Raw genomic sequence first — 17,037 nt, forward strand, 5'->3', positions numbered from 1 at the left:
CGAGATAGGGTCGCCTCATGTTTTACAGTTCCTCCTTGTTTCCATATGTGCCACTTTTTCTTGTAAAAAGTCCTTATAAATTTACTTGTATTTGTTTAACCTTCATCGGCGTCTGCTTCCTTTCAACCGAAAATACCAGAGCCTATAGCTGATGTCCTTAGCTGCAGTACGCCCCTCTTGAGAAGCGCTTCTCTGGAGGTGCATCTCCGACGCACAAACTGTAGAGGAACGCACATTCCTTCTAGAGAGTTGAAGAACCTGATTTTTCTAGTACATTCAGGGGCCCCTCTCCGGGGTCGTGCATGTGTGTGTATGTGAAGGCGGGGGGGGGGGGGAGGGGTAGGCTCAGCGTAATATTGCATTTCGCTATGATGAGACGCTTTTCATGAGGAACATGAATGCTGCATGGTGCTTTGTGTGTCACCAAAGGTGAAATAAAAAAAATTAGACAAAATCCTCAGTCGCGATAGCCGCACAATGTTTGCCGATTTGGGTACCTCCTAGCTACCCTACAAAGTGAGGCCTCGATTAAGCCGGACATGAGCAACAAAAACCACAAATTAGTAGCTAAGATAAACACGCAAGGACGTCTGTTCGAAAGAGGTATACGTTACGCATCATTAAAAAGTTACGTTTCAAAGCAAATATTCGAGACTACAACGTAAGTTACTCTGCCGGCTGTCTTCATACCGAGTACGCCACCGTAAAATTAGGTATAGCAAATCAGTCTTTATTGGGGGTTCCGTGTACCTATGTTAGGAGCACAGACAATTGACTGGGCTCGTGCCCCCTACCACTGACGTGCGTAGTCATAGAAAAAAAAATTACCCAAGTGAATGCGAAGCATTGCTTCCCTGCACGTGGCGCAAATCCCGAACGAACTCACGTCCCTCCGGGTAGATGCTCACTCGAGGATGAGCACATGCGGCCGTGACACCCTGACGACGTACGAGTAGAAACAGAGGCGGTCGCAGACGCGGCACTCCGCAGCCGAATTCGTCTTCGACAAAGCGCTTTCGAAAGTGCGCGTCTGCGTCCTTCAAGTGTGGGTACTCAAATCGGCATCCCGGCGGCCTGTTCAGCGAGCGTTCCCTTAGGCGTGCCACTGTTCTTGCTCACGTTCCACCGCCGCGCGTATATCGTCGGCCCGTCGCTTCACCTCCTTCTTCGCTGCTTCGGTACGCATCGCATACCTCTGTCGCCTCTGCCGAGCACTGAACTTCTTACGCGCGATCCTCTTCGGCTTGATAGTTTCGAGGGCACATTGTTGTACAACATTGTTTCGGAAACCTACGCGCAACTAGCGCAGCTAGCGCACTCGAGTCACGTCTGTTTATGGCATGCACACCTGTACCGGTGAGTAGAGCAAGGAGACGAGGTGTCGCCGAGCCAATAGCGGCCCACCTAGCGGCGCTGCTGGAGCGCGCGCATCGGCGACAAACTGTGTGACCTTGGACAGCACCGCGTGCGACCTTGGCTCCGACTAGGCGAAGAAATGCTACGGCAAACCTTCTTTTATCAGGTTCGCTGCAAGTGACCATGACTGCAATATCGAGCCGAAAATCGAAGTTTAGAAATACTCGTTAAAGAGCGCTTAACGGCAAAACTGGAGCCCTCCAGCTTTGCGTCCATCGTATAGCGCCCTATGTTGCTTCTGGACGCCGCGCTGCACGAGTCGCTCATTCAGTCTCCTCACGTGCGCTATTGCTTTGGCGTTCGCTTTCGCGCAGGGAAGTCTTCTCGAGTAACGGCACCATCGCTGACGCTGCTGTCTCCGCACTTCTCTGCATGAGTGTCGCGGCACCACACCTGCTCGGGCTCGGCGGTGGATTCCTGGCGCTGTACTACGACGAGTGAGAACATTAGCTGCGAATGGGCGAAGCGACTATAGAGCCTCTCGCGACATTGCCATACGTCCTCCGAAATCGAGCGGGGTCTTGCCTGTGCGCGTAAAGCTTTATGCAATGTTAATGCGAAGTATATCCTTTGGCTTCATTCCAAGCACCTTAAGGTTGGTAGATGAGTATAGGTTCTGTCGCGCGTCATTTCGGGCTTTTCAATAAAAATTCAAATGTCTGAATGTATGACGAAACCACGCTTTGCCATTATGAGAATTTGGGGAATATGGGTTCCACAGGCTTGCGTTTACCGCAGCTTAAAACCCAAATGCTCGCACGAATAATGCTTTCTCAGAATAGAATCATCATATAAAGTCGGCTAACCCGCAATACAGCTATCATGTTGTTTATTGATAACAGACGCGTGCTGCAAAAGATGGAGACAAAAACAGCTGTCTACACCTGACGCACAGTGTACGCCGACCTTGCCGCTTCTCTTCCAGTTAACTTCTATAATGGCTACGTTTGATGAAATTGCGCTATTCAGCACAGTTTAAAAAATGGTTTTACGTAATGAGAAAGAAACATAATCATTTGACAGGCCGTCTTATTAAAGAATGAACCATTGTGACAGACGGGACGCTGATAGCTAGACACGCCTACGCAGTGTCTTGGTCCTCCAAAAAGGTGCCAATTCGAAACCACAACATTTTGGCATTGTCATGCATACAACAAGAACACGGCATGGCCGGTGTCTCTGCCAACTGATTAGAAGAAGAGGTCTACGCTGATCACGCCGCCAGATATCGGAGGCCACACCACTGAAATCGCCCGAAGCCAGCAACGCCTTCGTGTCATAGACTTTGTGCAATAAATACATTACTAAACAGAGTGATAGCGCAAGGATGGGACTCACGGAAGGCACGGGCGAACTGCCTTTCATTTGTCCTATAGATGGGCTGTTAGCGAGGGCGAAGGACGAGAAAAAAATTACTCCATCTCCCGCTAAAGGGAACCATGTGTGGATGCGAAGCAGCGGGGAGATGATTAGCTTGAGCGGGAGATGGTTTCGCTGCAGCGGCCCGAGCGCTCATCGCGGCGGTGCACAGGAGAGAGAATGAGGTGCGCGCGCTCCGTCATTTTCATACCGCGGAACTACCGTGGCGCCCCCAGCGGAGTATGCAGCTGTCGCACCAGCTGTCGTGCGCGCCGCTCCGGATTCCTAGAGAGAAAGGGGGGGAGCGTAGTAGAGTTGAGAGAGGGGGAGGGGACGCGCATGCGCTGTGGGGGTGTGGCGCGCGGGCGCCGCTCCGTACAGGATTCCTAGAGGAGAGAAAGGGGGGAGTGTACGAGAGGAGTGAGATAGGGAGGCGACGCGCATGCGCTGTGGGGGTGTGGAACGTGGGACGGACGGACAGAGCCGCCGGCAAGAAATGCTTCGCATTTAAAAAAGCTACAGTGACGTTTCACTTCGCGAACGCAGGTGACACGCAAGCGTATGGGTGCTATAGCGCACACGAAGCTATCGGCCCTCGGTGCGCCTAACGCCTAGATTGTCCGCATCGCAGCTCGCTTTCAAGAAAGAGAGGGCTCGCGTGGCCTAGCCATTTACAGCATCCACTGGACGAACACCCCCCCCCCCCCCCCTCCGGTGGTAGGACTGCGTGATACCTCCCAGCTTTCCGCTATTGCACCCGCGAGATTGAGCCGCCATCGCAGGCTCACCGTCGCACGTTATCACTCGCACGTACAGCATACGGCGCGCGGGGACGATGCTAATACGAGACGAACCTGGGTGCGTATTTACAACACAGTTCTTACGCTAGTGTTACTACGAGAAAATTTCAGCCGATCCTGACGCTGGTCATATTGTTACGATGGGGTGCGTTTATTTAACAGATGAATTGATGATAAGTGGCCGCGCCGACACCGAGCCGCTACCAAGACAAGCGCACTTCGTTCTCCTCTTCCTCCGTCCTTGCCGTAGCTTTTGCCTAACAATATTATTAATGAAGGCAACCAACCAATGGCAAATACTCGCTTAAAAAAATGTCGCAGTTTCGCCTGAAAGGCGAAGCATCAATTACGATAACAAATTAGTAGAGAGCTATACGGAGTAGGGATAATAGTTTCATCGGCTGCATAAACTTGGACACATTCGCTTACTAACTGAATTAACAAGCGTGGTGTCAGCGCGCATAAACAAACATGAATAGATCAAACTCGATGACCGCATATAATCCCTGTCAAAACGCTGGCGTGAGCAAGTGCGACCGCCGCAGCGAGCGAAGTTTCGTGCGGTCTCGCTTCAAACGGAAACTGAGCGGCGAAAACACAGCGCATACAAAAGTCAGAGCCGTGTGGAGATCGTTTTCAAGATACGGTGCGCGCACCGGCGCAAATGTACGCAGTTGTCAGAGCAGAAGCCGCCGTGCCTCTCTCCCGCAGTACTATCCCGCTTTTTTCCTTTCGCGTGGGACATTGACTCACCAGTTCCCCTTGCGCCCGGTTTCAAGATACGTTTTAGTGGCGCAGCACAGCGTCCCCCCCCCTCCCCTCCCTTCCTTCCTCTCGTACGGAAGGCGACAGAAGAAGTCGCGTTTGCTCTGCGCCGTGCGTTCGCTCTCCGTGAAAGTGCGCGGCGACGATTTTATCGCCCTTGGACTTTATACGGAACATCACGGTGACGGCGACGGCGACGCGGACGGCAAAAATCCGCTTGAGGTGGCCATATAATTGCTATCGCAATAAAACGTAGTGAATTCGGCCCCCGATTCGCCCATTCCAAACACAACAACACCCGTAGCAACTGCCACAAGAGGTCAACCCAGTGCGCCTCCGCCTGCCCTCCGCCTCTTTTGCGACGCTTCGCCTCTTATCTCCTTTCCCGCTTTCCTCTACAGGTCACGTAGCTTTGCCGCGCGCGGTCCTTCGCACTTTCCCCAGTGCGCGATTCTTCACCTCCGGGCACCTTCCTCCTCCGGCGCTCGCTTCCTTCGCGGCTTCAAACTTACCTTCGCCGACCTCACTTGTGGGCCACTTCCGTTTGCGCGTAAAAATAAAACTAGGAAAGACCGACGCCGAGCAGTTCGCTTCACCGAGGGAAACCTTTGACCACGGCCCTCCTTCGGGGCCCGTCTGCGTGTTCTCTCTTTGGAAATAAGCTCTACATGGTTGTCAGCCATTTGGAGCTATTGTTGTGTCTCTGGTAGATCCTATAAACTTTCGTTGGGATCTGCCTTCGCCGCCTGATTTCTGCGCTTACTTTCCCCAACACTCGCCGCGCGCTCGGCGGCTCGGAACTACCGCTTGCATATTACTTTGGGAGGGCATATTTCATATCATCGTCAGCCAATTCACATGTCGCCTGCACGACGAAAGCCTCTCCCTGCGATCTCCAATTACCCCTGTCTTGGGCTAGCTGATTCCAACTTGCGCCTGCAAGTTTCCTAATTTCATCACCCCACCTAATTTTCTGCCGTCCTCGACAGCGTTTTTCTTCTCTTGGTACCCATTCTGTAACTCTAATGGTCCACGGGTTACGAATCCTACGAATTACTTGGCCAGCCCAGATCCATTTTTTTTCTCTTAATGTCAATTAGAATATCGGCTATCCCCGTGTGCTCTCTGATCCAGACTGCTGTCTTCCTGTGTCTTAACGTTAGGACTGCAATGTTTCCTTCCATCGCTCTTTGTGCTATCCTTAACTTGTTCTCGAGCTACTTTGTTAAACTCCGCAAGTTTCTGCGCCATAAGTTAGCACCGGCAGAACGCAATCATTGTATTTGTATTTTCAACGACAGGTGTAAGCTCCCAGTCAGGATTTGGTAATGCCTTCCGTATGCACTCCAACCCAATTTTATTCTTCTGTAAATTTCTTTCTCATAATCGGGGTCCCCTGTGATTAATTGACCTAGATAAACGTACTCCTGTACAGGCTGTAGAGACCGACTGGCCATCAAGAATTCTTGTTTCCTTGCTAGGCTGTTGATCATTACCTTTGCCTTCTGCATATTAATTTTGAACGCCACTCTTGCACTTTCTCGGTTAAGGTCCTCAATCACTTGTTGGAATTCATCTCTAGTGTTGCTGAACAGGACAGTGTCATCTGCACACCCAAGCTTGTCGAGATATTCGCTGTTCATCGTCACTTCTAAGTCTTCCCAGTCTAATGGTTTGAATACTACTAAGCATGCAGTGAGTAGCATTGGAGACATTGTGTCTCCTTGCCCGACGCCTTTCTTGATAGGTAGTTTTCTACTTTTGTTGTGGAGAACCAAGGCAGCGGTAGAATCTTTCCCTAATCCTTCCTTAATATATATATTTTTCAATATTAGGCATCAAATTGTTATATGACGCTCCCTCTTAAAATTTTTCTTTCCCCCGTGCACGACATGTTGCTCGTTTCGACATAGCCCAAGTGTGCACTATTATGAAGCACACGCTAGCTATGCGGGTCTGTGAGCATCCTGGTAACGGCTAACGGAGCTGAGGCGTACACGGACAACTTACCATCCAAAATTAAATTATGGGTTTTTACGTGCCAAAAGCACAATAATTTGGACCACCTGGGGTTCTTTAACGTGCACCTAAATCTAAGTAGACGGGCGTTTTCGCATTTCGCCCCCATCGAGATGCGGCCGCCGCGGCTGGGATTCGATCCCGCGACCTCGTGCTTAGCAGCCCAACACCATAGCCACTAAGCAACCACGGCAGGTGACTCACCGTCCAAGTGTGTTTATGTTGACATAGCACGGCGCTTCTTTTTCTGTCGAAGCAGAATGTTCATAGAACCCTGAATACAAACGTATCAATCCTGAATGCTAAGCCTAAAAACGGTGGGTCAAGTCTTAGCGTTGAGAGTGAAGACAAATGTACATTTCAAAGTTGTACCAATTGAAGAATCTTGACTCGTTACATGTTTCACCATATTGAAAAGAAAAATTCAGTTCACGCAATAACTTGGGAGACCTTCAAACACGTTGGTTATTTTGTCAGGGAAACTTTCCGGCGGTCGCTTAATGCGTTACTTTATGCGCACTAGTTTGTTTGTCACGCATATCTAGTAAATGCGTTTCGTTTGCTTAATATTCTCACGGTGTGGACAGAATGACATGGAAGTGAAGAATATGTGCAAACAAAGTGAGGAATGCTAGCAGCGGGCCAAGAAAAGTCGCGAATTATAGTAGGCTCCATTCTACTAAAGACGACTAAATCAGCTAAGACTGATAAACTATCCTTTAAAAATCCAATTTTTGTTGTTTATCTTCGATAGGTTAATTATTAATAGGTAAATAATAAATTTACAAATAAAATTTCAGACCAACGTTCACTTTTGCGAGACTCCAGCGCTGGTATGCCAGTGCGACGTCATGAATTTGAAAGTTTTTTGTTGTTGTTGTTATATTCGAGCCATTGTGGCGTTGTTAAGAGTTCTCAAAACTCGCCAAGATCACTTTTTAGCCCCATTGTGATAAAATACAATTCGTTTCTTCCCGAAAATTAATTAACCAGGCTCGATCGGACGACGTCAAAATTGATGACGTCGTCTAAAATTGGGGCATGAATTCAAGGCGCTGTCATCAAGCGGCTTTGGTTTCCACTTCTTTTCTCACTTACCATGCCTCCTTTGATCGGCACTAGTAGATCGGATTCACTAGTAGATCTCAACTTAGGTATTTCTATAATGCTACTTCAACTTGAAATCTTTATTGACAAGTGTACTTGTTTATGTTTTTTCCAGTGGCCGCTTTTCACCTGCTAACAAAGGTTAAACGTCATTGTTTGGCGCAGGACGCGCCTGCATGTATTGGAACATCCTCGATTATTTTAGCCGATTCCATCTGTAGTACCTGATGTCGCCCAACCTTGTGTAATCTGATTGCTACGTGACGCAAGTATACAGTGTTGTGCTTTCTGGAAGGTATGTGAACACTAATGATTACGCTGGAACCTTCCATGAGTCAAGTAGAATTAGCCGAGGCGTCTGACCTGCAGATCAGATTTCGATGATCGCCGACCGTGATCACCGCTATCATGCTTTGGATGTCACTCGCTTTTTCTGGGCACAGGTTAGCCCATTAAAGAATTACTTTCATGGTTTACAGTTCTGCTACTGTGTTCTTCACCGTCATTCCAACGTCACAGTGTTTACTGCTCTTTAATTGCAGAAAGTTACGTAGAGCCGTAGCCAAAGCCATACGTTTAATGATTTTGTGTATGCTAGCAATGGTTCTTTTTGTTCTGCATGACTTGTCTTATTTCATCAAACAAACCTGTCAACTTTATTGAATAAATGTTTGGCCTCGTTTTAAAAGTGCTTTGCGCCCTGACTCTTCCGCAGTCAATGTCGATAGAAAAAAAATTGGTGCTAAACAAAAGTTAAAGTATCGCTTTCGTTTGTGCCGCACGCAGCGAAAGGGATACCGTCGAAGCTTTGAACGCCCTGGGAATGTCGCCGGCTAACGTGGCCAACGTGGACCAGGAAGCAGCGAAACGAGGTAAATTGTATTTCGTTTTTCACGTTTGAGTGTGTTCTTCGAGCACCAACGGACAATGGAACGGGAAATGATAGGTGTAGCGTGAAGAGCCGGGACAGGAAGTGGAAGTAAACAAACAAACAAACAAACAAACAAACAAACAAACAAACAAACAAACAAACAAACAAACAAACAAACAAACAACAAACAAACAAACAACAAACAAACAACAAACAAACAAACAAACAAACAAAACAAACAAACAAACAAACAACAAACAAACAAACAAACAAACAAACAAACAAACCAAACAAACAAACAAACAACAAACAAACAAACAAACAAACAAACAAACAAACAACACAAACAAACAACAAACAAACAAACAAACAAACAAACAAACAAACAAACAAACAAACAAACAAACAAACAAACAAACAAACAAACAAACAAACAAACAAACAAACAAACAAACAAACAGACAGACAGACAGACAGACAGACAGACAGACAGACAGACAGACAGACAGACAGACAGACAGACAGACAGACAGACAGACAGACAGACAGACAGACAGACAGACAGACAGACAGACAGACAGACAGACAGACAGACAGACAGACAGACAGACAGACAGACAGACAGACAGACAAAGTTATTTCTGCACGCTGGAGTTCCAAAGAACGTGTAAGACAAAAAACAAGTTACTTTGTTCATAAGCTTTCTATTATTTCGTCACGTCTCTTTCATTTGTAACGACATGAAGTAGAATTGCGGACCATACGCTGCTGCGCCCGCAAAGATAGCAAGTGCACGTTCAACTCAACTAACAGTCACCTTATTAGAAGGATCATTATCGTCAGCATTATCATCATTACGAGCCTATTTATGCCCACTGCAGGACGATGGCCTCTCCCAGCGATTCCCAATCACGCCTGTGTTGCGCCATGCCTACAAATTAGCTTTATCACACCACCTAGATCTCCGGCTTCCTTGACTGCTCTTCCCTTCCCTTGACACCCATTCTGTGATGACGTTTCACTCAAGATGACGTTTCACTGCAGGTGACCTTACACCCAAGTCCATTGAAACTATTGCAAAGGCCATATCTCGTATAGAAACATCGCAAAGTTCCATTTTGTCTGAACTTTCTCTAATCCGAGCACCACATAACCCTTGTGACCAGCCTTTTGGCTCGCGTTGATGCATGGGAGAAGATCGTGCCGTCGACTCCGTCAAACGAAAAAGTGGTAAAGGCAGACTTGAATGATAGCCGTGCAGAACTTTCCACTGAAATCAAAGTTCTAACCGAAAAATACGTTGACGCAGAAAGTCGCCTGCGTCGTTCAAACTTGCTGTTTTTGTGGAATTCAAGGCAGAATAGCTGAGACTTCGCTTCAGTCCCAGACAAAAATAGTATCATTCGGCTCCGCAAGACTCGGTTTGTCCGTAAGTATAGACGACTTGGAGCGTGCACACCAGCCTGGTCGCTACCAGCAAGACAAAACTAGGCCTATCATTGTAAAATATGCAAGATTTAATGATAAAACTAGAATTCTTGCAGTGGCTTCCTGGCTCAAAGGCACGATTTCGATTCGCGATGACTACTCAGCCAGAGTTCCACAGGTGCGAAGGAAACTTTATCTTAATAGACAACAGAGCGGCAGAACATTTAAACTTCGCTTGCACAGGTTGCTGCTTGGTGGCAAGCAATTCACGTACAATGCTGAATCTGATTGTATAGAACTGAAGGCATAGCGGTCACTGCGTTTTTCTAGGCGTGCACGTCCTCTTCCTGCCCCCCAGACTTGCCTCGCCCCGATCGCTAATCCTGTTCATCAGAATATGCCCATCTTGATCGCAAACGTGCGTAGTTATCTACCTAAGAAAGACGCCGTAGAATCTATTTTAAAAGACAGCGATACTGACGTCGCTATACTTACAGAATCGTTGCATCCAAATATTGCTGATCCCGAGCTACTACATGACAACGTAGCGTACGCTGTTCACAGGCTCGACAGGCTAGGGCGTAGGGGAGGCGGCATTTTGATTTTTGTGAAAGAAAGCGTTCCTTCATATCTCATCAAATTGAAGTGTCAACACGTGTGCAAATATTTCATTTGCTTCAAGTATAACTGTGATTATTTCTTCTTATCGCGCTCCTGACTGATGTTTCTTTCAGCCATGAACTAAATTCTATACTAGCGGAGCTTTACTCAAGCTTCCCGTCTGCCAATTTTATGCGTTGTGGCGATTTTAATTTTCTGGGCATTAACTGGGCCGAATTAGAGGCACATAACCGGCAATCCAAAGATTTTCTTGACAGGATCCTAACATTTAACTTTACTCAGATGGTTAATATGCCAATACGTGGGGGGAACATTCTGGACCCGGTTCTTGTTTCTGATCCTGAAATAATAAAATCGCTATCTTCCGTTGGTGGTCTAAGCGATAGCAACTTACTACTATATAACCTGTGCATCGCAGTTCCTATCAGACGACCCTCAACAAAACCCATTAGGAGCTACAAGAATGTGGAGTTTAGCAAAATCAACACTGAACTAAAGAAGTTTTCTTGTCTTTTCAGTCAGACTGCTCCTTCTCGTACAGTAGATGAAAAAAATTAAATTAGATTATGGGGTTTTACGCGCCATAACCACGACCTGAGCATGAGGCACGCCGTAGTGGGGGACTCTTGAATAATTTCGACCACCTAGGGTTATTTAACGTGCACCTAAATCTAAGTACACCGGCGTTTTCGCATTTCTCCCCCATCGAAATGTGGCCGCGTGGCCGGGATTTGATCCCGTGGCCTCGTGCTTAGCAGCCCAACACCATAGCCACTAAGCAACCACGGCGGGTGTACAGTAAATGAAAACTGGATGCTATTTAAGAATAAATTATTATCGCTTGTTGAGAGAGATTTTGCTTCTTTTCGCATTCGTGGTGATTTCGTAAAGCCCTGGTTTTCGAATACTTTAAGGAGGCTGTTGGGTAAGAAAAATCGTCTTTTTCGTGATGCGAAACGCTCGAAATCTTGTTCAAAGTGGGCCAAGCACTTTACATGCCTGCGTGAATACACTAACACTTTGAAACAATCCAAAAATAAATTCTTCCATCATGATTTGCTGAACATTATACGTGCCAACGCAAAAAAAAAGGAATATTCTGAAACCAAACAATAGCTCTAATAACATTGCTTTAACTCACCCTGACGATTCCAATGAGCCACTTGATCAGTGATCAGACGTAATCAACTCATATTGTTCTTCTGTTTTCACTCGTGAGTCTGCTCCGAAGGACTTTGATTTGCCCCGCTACTGTTTCCCCGCATGATTCCTATTACCATTAATTATCAAGGCATTATGAAGCTCATTGACAACCTGAACATTTCTAGTGCTCCCGAGCCAGATAACATCGCTGCTAGGATACTAAAAGGTAGGAAAGCAATTTCCAGTCTAATATTACAAATAATTTTATTGCGATAGCAATTATATGGACACTCCAAGCACATTTCTACCATCGCCGTCGCCGTGAGGTTCCGTATAGAGTTCAACGGAATCGTTGCCACGCGCCTTACGCTGTGTGGGCGAGTGAAAGCGTTCGAGGGTGAGCCGGCAATCGCGGCTCAATGTAGCGAACGCGAGGGAGGAAGTCAGGCCGGAAGCGCGCGGTCTTCCTTCGCGCGCGAGGCACGGAGGCCGAACGTAAACGTCAGCGTCGGCAAGCGGACCGCCGAACTTCGGGATCGTCTTCAAGATACCGCGCGCACCGACGCTAGGAATCATGTACGATCTCTAAATAAAGACGCAACAACCCCGTACAAACGTCTCCTCTCTTCTCAATACATTCTATCACTAACTTTCATTGGGTTGTGTCGCCAAGTGAAACGAAACGGAAACTCGATGCGCACCCCCCGCGATGCTTTCGCATCCCACCATGGTTGCCCGTAGGGTGAGATGATGTGATTTTTTCTTTTAATCAGCAAGGCTTCATAATGTGCAAGGCAATAACAGGAATTCGCTAACGTTATCAATATGATTTACATACCTTGCCTATAATCCTCTCGAAAAGTAACTTGAAAGCTACTAAGCAAAACATTCACTCTGCATTTTAAGTCGGATGTAAGCGAACCTGTACGGAAGTGGTTTATAAGCAACATTACCGTCAGTTTGCGTGAAACCTGACACCAATGCGACCTAGACCGCACCGCTATCAAATCCGGGAAATGCATTGTGAATACTCGATATGCCGGCCTACCCCCGTTGTGCTAAAAAAAAAGCAAAAAAAAAAAAAAACCCAACTTCCAGCTGTCCTCGACTGTGCTTCCCCTCCCTTGGCATCCATTCTGAAATTCTAATGGTCCGCCGGTTACCTGCCCTACGCATTACATGGCCGGCCCAGCTCCATTTGTCTTTACCGCGCAGCTGTCTATGACTGGGATCTCTGGATTTCTTCGTGGCGTAACGTGGACAGAAAACAATGGTGGGCCGATCCCGGCGGCAGTGCAGGGCCGAGCAGAGCAATGGCTCGTACCCCCGTCAGGCAGAGGCTACAAGCAGTGACTCACTGCGAGCAAAAAAGGGGTTTGCGTACGAGTTTCCACGTAGCAGAATTACGTTTTCTCGTAAATTGCATATTACAGTCCAACGATATCATGTCTGTAGGTTGTGTGTAAGTCGTACTTTACGAATTTTCTGACGCATTTTACTATGAAAAATTCAATTAGTTCAGTAACGCCTTTGCTCCACGCGGAGTGCCTGCGTGGCTGCGGTTCGGGATGACTTTTCCTGACGGACAACGCCGCCGGCGTCGACACCGGATTTTCTGCGACAAAGTGCCTCGAGCGGCCAGTCGCGCGGCAATCTTGCGTGTAACCGCGGGCTTCTTTCACGCTCTGAAAAACACTTTTATGTAGCACGTATTGCGCGACAGAACGCTGTATCGGGAGTTTTTCATGTTGCTCTACAACCTTCTCATTGACATCTTTAATCTAATTATAATATTTTAGAAGTAAATAATTAAGACTAATTATGCAATTAGGCAGAATGAAAGGAATAACCTGATTATCTACCAGCGACGGCAAACACCATTACCTTGGCTCTGTCGAGCTACGAAGCATTTGCATATTTTTAATGTTTGGCCCAAGGTAGCTGAAACACCCTGCATGTAAAACGAGATTAGGAGTGTAGTACGTTCAATGTCTAACTGGGGTATTTAAAGAGAGAATTGGTTGTTCACCTTCGTGAAATATCATTCGGTAACAAAAACTGATTTGAAAATTGACTATGTCCCTGAGCCGTTTTCGGGCCTCAGGAAGATGTCACTCAGCACCCATCCAATGTTTCTTCTTCATGCCTCTCAGGAGCGAAGGCATCTATTGTGCCCGGAGCTTTGCGTGGCTACCAGGAACTTCACAAGAAGCTCAACGGAACCATGAAGTGGAGGACCTCTTCGCTCCCGCGATCAAGTTGGCCAAGGAAGGCTTTCCCATCAAGAAACACTTCGCAGACGTCCTGGCAAAGCATGCAAAGGAAATATCGACCACTGACATCAAGTACGCGCCGCATTTTTTGGCTTCATCACTCACACGCCGTTCTTTGTAAATTCGGTTCGTCGCTCTCACAAGTTTAGCGTAGCTGAAGCGAGACACCTGCGTTTTACGAATTTCTCTCTTTTGAAAAAAAAAAATCAGTTGGTTCAATAAAAAAAAGGACATGAAATGAGGACCGACAAAGACAAATTGCCCCTGTCGTTGCCTTACGTCTCTCTTCCATGTCCGTGTTCTTTCAGCAGCCTTATTTGTAGTTGCGAAATAAATTTAGCATGAAAGCCATACCGGAAGACAGCCACACTATTAGGCAAGTAAGAGACGAAATTTGAAAAAAAAAGTAGACAAGCTTGAGCGAACATGAGCTGTGACGCGCTGATGGAGCAGCAAATTCGGAACATAGGAGCTGGGGGAGGACTGCAAAACACACCGTAAATACGCGCGCGCTCCCACGAACGAATTGCCGGTGGCCTAATTCTGCAGTCCATTCCACAAACCTTGCTCCTAAGCCTTTAATGTTATACTTTATACCACCAACGGTGCCGTACTAAAAAAAAAAAAAACCTTATACTCCGTATCCAATTATCTCACATCACCAATAATAAAGAAAGCACGCAGAACTTCCTGCGGGATTTCGTGGAGTTTCTTTCAGGCATGGGAAAAAAAAAAACCTTTCTGTACCACGTAATCAGCAGCAGAAGGCTGTATAGGGAATTTTTCAGGATGGTCGACAACTTTCTCATGGACACTTTTGCTCTGAACGTAATATTCACTGCACCTGTTATTGAATAATAACTAATTATGCAATTAGGGGAAATACACGAAAACAGTTCACTAGACTTCTCAACACGACGGCAAACAATATTCAGATACATGGCGTTTGCATATTTTAAAATGTTGGCACCAGTGACGTCGGGACACATAATATAGGATCATCATATGTTGTTAGGTAATTTTTGGATACGGAGCATATGGGTGTTTTTCGGTACGGTGACCGCGTTTGTGGCGAAGTCAGGCAAAAGAACAGTGAAAATAAAAGTAAACAATACCTAACAGAAACAAGTGCGGACAAACACGTACAGAGATGGGAAAAGGTACGTTGAACAGTGTCGCCAACTACCCCAGCAAGTATTTTAATGTTTATGAAAATATCGAATTTGCGAGCGCGTCAGTTGAGACAGCCTCACCACATCAGCGGCATGTATTTGCAAATTACACCTCTTATTGCTATTAGATGACACTGTGTGCTTTTAAAGGACACAGGTAGCGGGAATGAGATAATTTAAAGAGCTGCAAATCTGTTGCTGTTGTTAAAAGCTTATTCAGGTATGTTGTGCATGTGTTGTTGTTTTGCTTGTTTGAACTTGGAGCAAGTCGACGATGTGATATGTGCCTTACACTTGGTTGTTACAGGTCCATATTCAACGGTGTACAATCGGCAGGTGACAAGCTTGTGCAGCCGGAAATGGCAAAACTGCTGGAGGAGCTTTCGAAGAGAGGCGCGGATTATTTCTACACTGAAGTCGCCGAAAAAATTATCGAAGGCCTGGGACCAGGTAAACCTTCTCATCTCGTCTCTGGACAAACCTAAAGTCCCTAGATGTGCCGCTCTTTTTTAAGTAGCGACATCTACCTCCTCTCCCAACCCCCTCTCACACGCAGCCGGCGTCGGCCGCCATGTTCTTTCTAACCTCCTGAAGCGGCGTATCCACGTAGGTAGCATCCGACCGTCGAAGGGCCGCTGCTGCACCGCTGGGTCAAATATAAGTTTCAGGCATGGGACCGGACAATCAAATACGAACCCACAAGCGGATTAGTACGAACCCACAAGCGACTGTTGAGACCGAACGCGAGATTTGTCGCCGTAATTGTGAAACGTATTTACCGATGGTGTCTGTTTCAACTCATCTTTACGGCGACGCCTGCCACGTTGTATTGCGGTCGCACAATACGACACCGGCCGCGTTTCTGCGGTCGCGCCGACCACAGAAAACCCTTCGCTCAAAAAAAAAAAAAAAAAGAAAAAGACAAAAGATAAACGCGAACAGAAACGCTGCATGCTCGCTATAATGCGTCTTCAGCCTGCCCTGAAGACTGCTCGCAGCAGCGTGCAAATGGCGGCGCGGGGAACAGCGTTAGGAACAACATGGCTGCCGGAATTAGCGCCGCCCAGTGAGATTCGTCGGCGGTGCTTTAAAGCTTGTCGCTACTTAAAACAGAGCAAACAGTATCTAGGGACCTAAGACAAACAAACATTAGCAACGCTGACCTCGAAGCACCGTAGTGCCACGCAACTTCCCAGGCCCGGAGCACTTCTTTAAACCCTAAAGAGAAGCACTCAATCAGCGTAGACTGATAAAGGATTCTACGAAACTGTTCTCGCTAAATTCGCGGTAACGGGTTGCTTATTAGAATAGAATCTTAAGAGGAAGCTTTAGCTCGGGCCCGACTCCGATGCGGACTATTCAAATACACGTAAAACGCAGAAACGCTTTTATGAAATAACCCCTGGACAGATTTCAATGAAATTTGTTGCATTTGAGAGAGAAAGTCCAACTATAGTAACTGTTGGAAACATAATTTTCAGTTAGGTCCTGAAATTTCTCTAAAAAATTTTCAAAAATTCGAAAGTTTGATCAAGATACTTCTGCAAAAACTGGCCACTCTCTCTGTCAGCATTGCCAGCGCAGAAAGGTCTTTTCCTACCCTCTATCGCTTAAAACATGGCTGCGATCACAAATCAGCCAAACCCGCCTGACATGGCTGGCCTTGCTACATACGCACAGAGATATCCCTGTTGACTGTAAAAAGTTATCAATCGCATCACCAACGGAAATCAACGAAGCTTGCAATTTGGGTGGTAATGCTCATCGTGCTATTCGGCACTTCAAACTAACTTTTAATAGAACTGCCTAAATCTATCAAGCAGGCATTCTACTTAGTCGTGAGTTTTGTTTCAGTATTCTTTCGGCAGAGTCTAGTACATGAACTGACATTTTTATATTTTTATTTGCTATAAACCGTCGTTGTCTATTTTCGCATGTCCTCTCTGACTGTAAATTTTGAGGAAGGGCATGAATATATATTTTGGGCTTACGTCAAAGATGATTTGCATTGCTTTCGTTGTCTTCGTGTACTATTTCAATTAAATTCGATATACATATCGAAT

At 46.5% G+C, this 17,037-nt stretch overlaps 1 protein-coding gene across 1 annotated transcript in view; it reads left to right on the forward strand.

Moving 5' to 3' along the window:
* Window positions 1–17,037, forward strand: part of LOC119432453 (uncharacterized) — a 103,985-nt gene that overhangs the window by 5,525 nt on the left and 81,423 nt on the right. The window contains exons 3-6 of the mRNA XM_037699616.1: window positions 1,731–1,853; window positions 8,253–8,338; window positions 13,683–13,874; window positions 15,282–15,424. Of these exons, the coding sequence (XP_037555544.1) occupies window positions 1,731–1,853; window positions 8,253–8,338; window positions 13,683–13,874; window positions 15,282–15,424 (544 nt within the window). The remainder of the gene's footprint in view (window positions 1–1,730; window positions 1,854–8,252; window positions 8,339–13,682; window positions 13,875–15,281; window positions 15,425–17,037) is intronic.

The sequence above is a fragment of the Dermacentor silvarum genome, chromosome 11 (assembly GCF_013339745.2).
Source record: "Dermacentor silvarum isolate Dsil-2018 chromosome 11, BIME_Dsil_1.4, whole genome shotgun sequence".
In the NCBI taxonomy this organism is placed as follows: Eukaryota; Metazoa; Arthropoda; class Arachnida; order Ixodida; family Ixodidae; genus Dermacentor; species Dermacentor silvarum.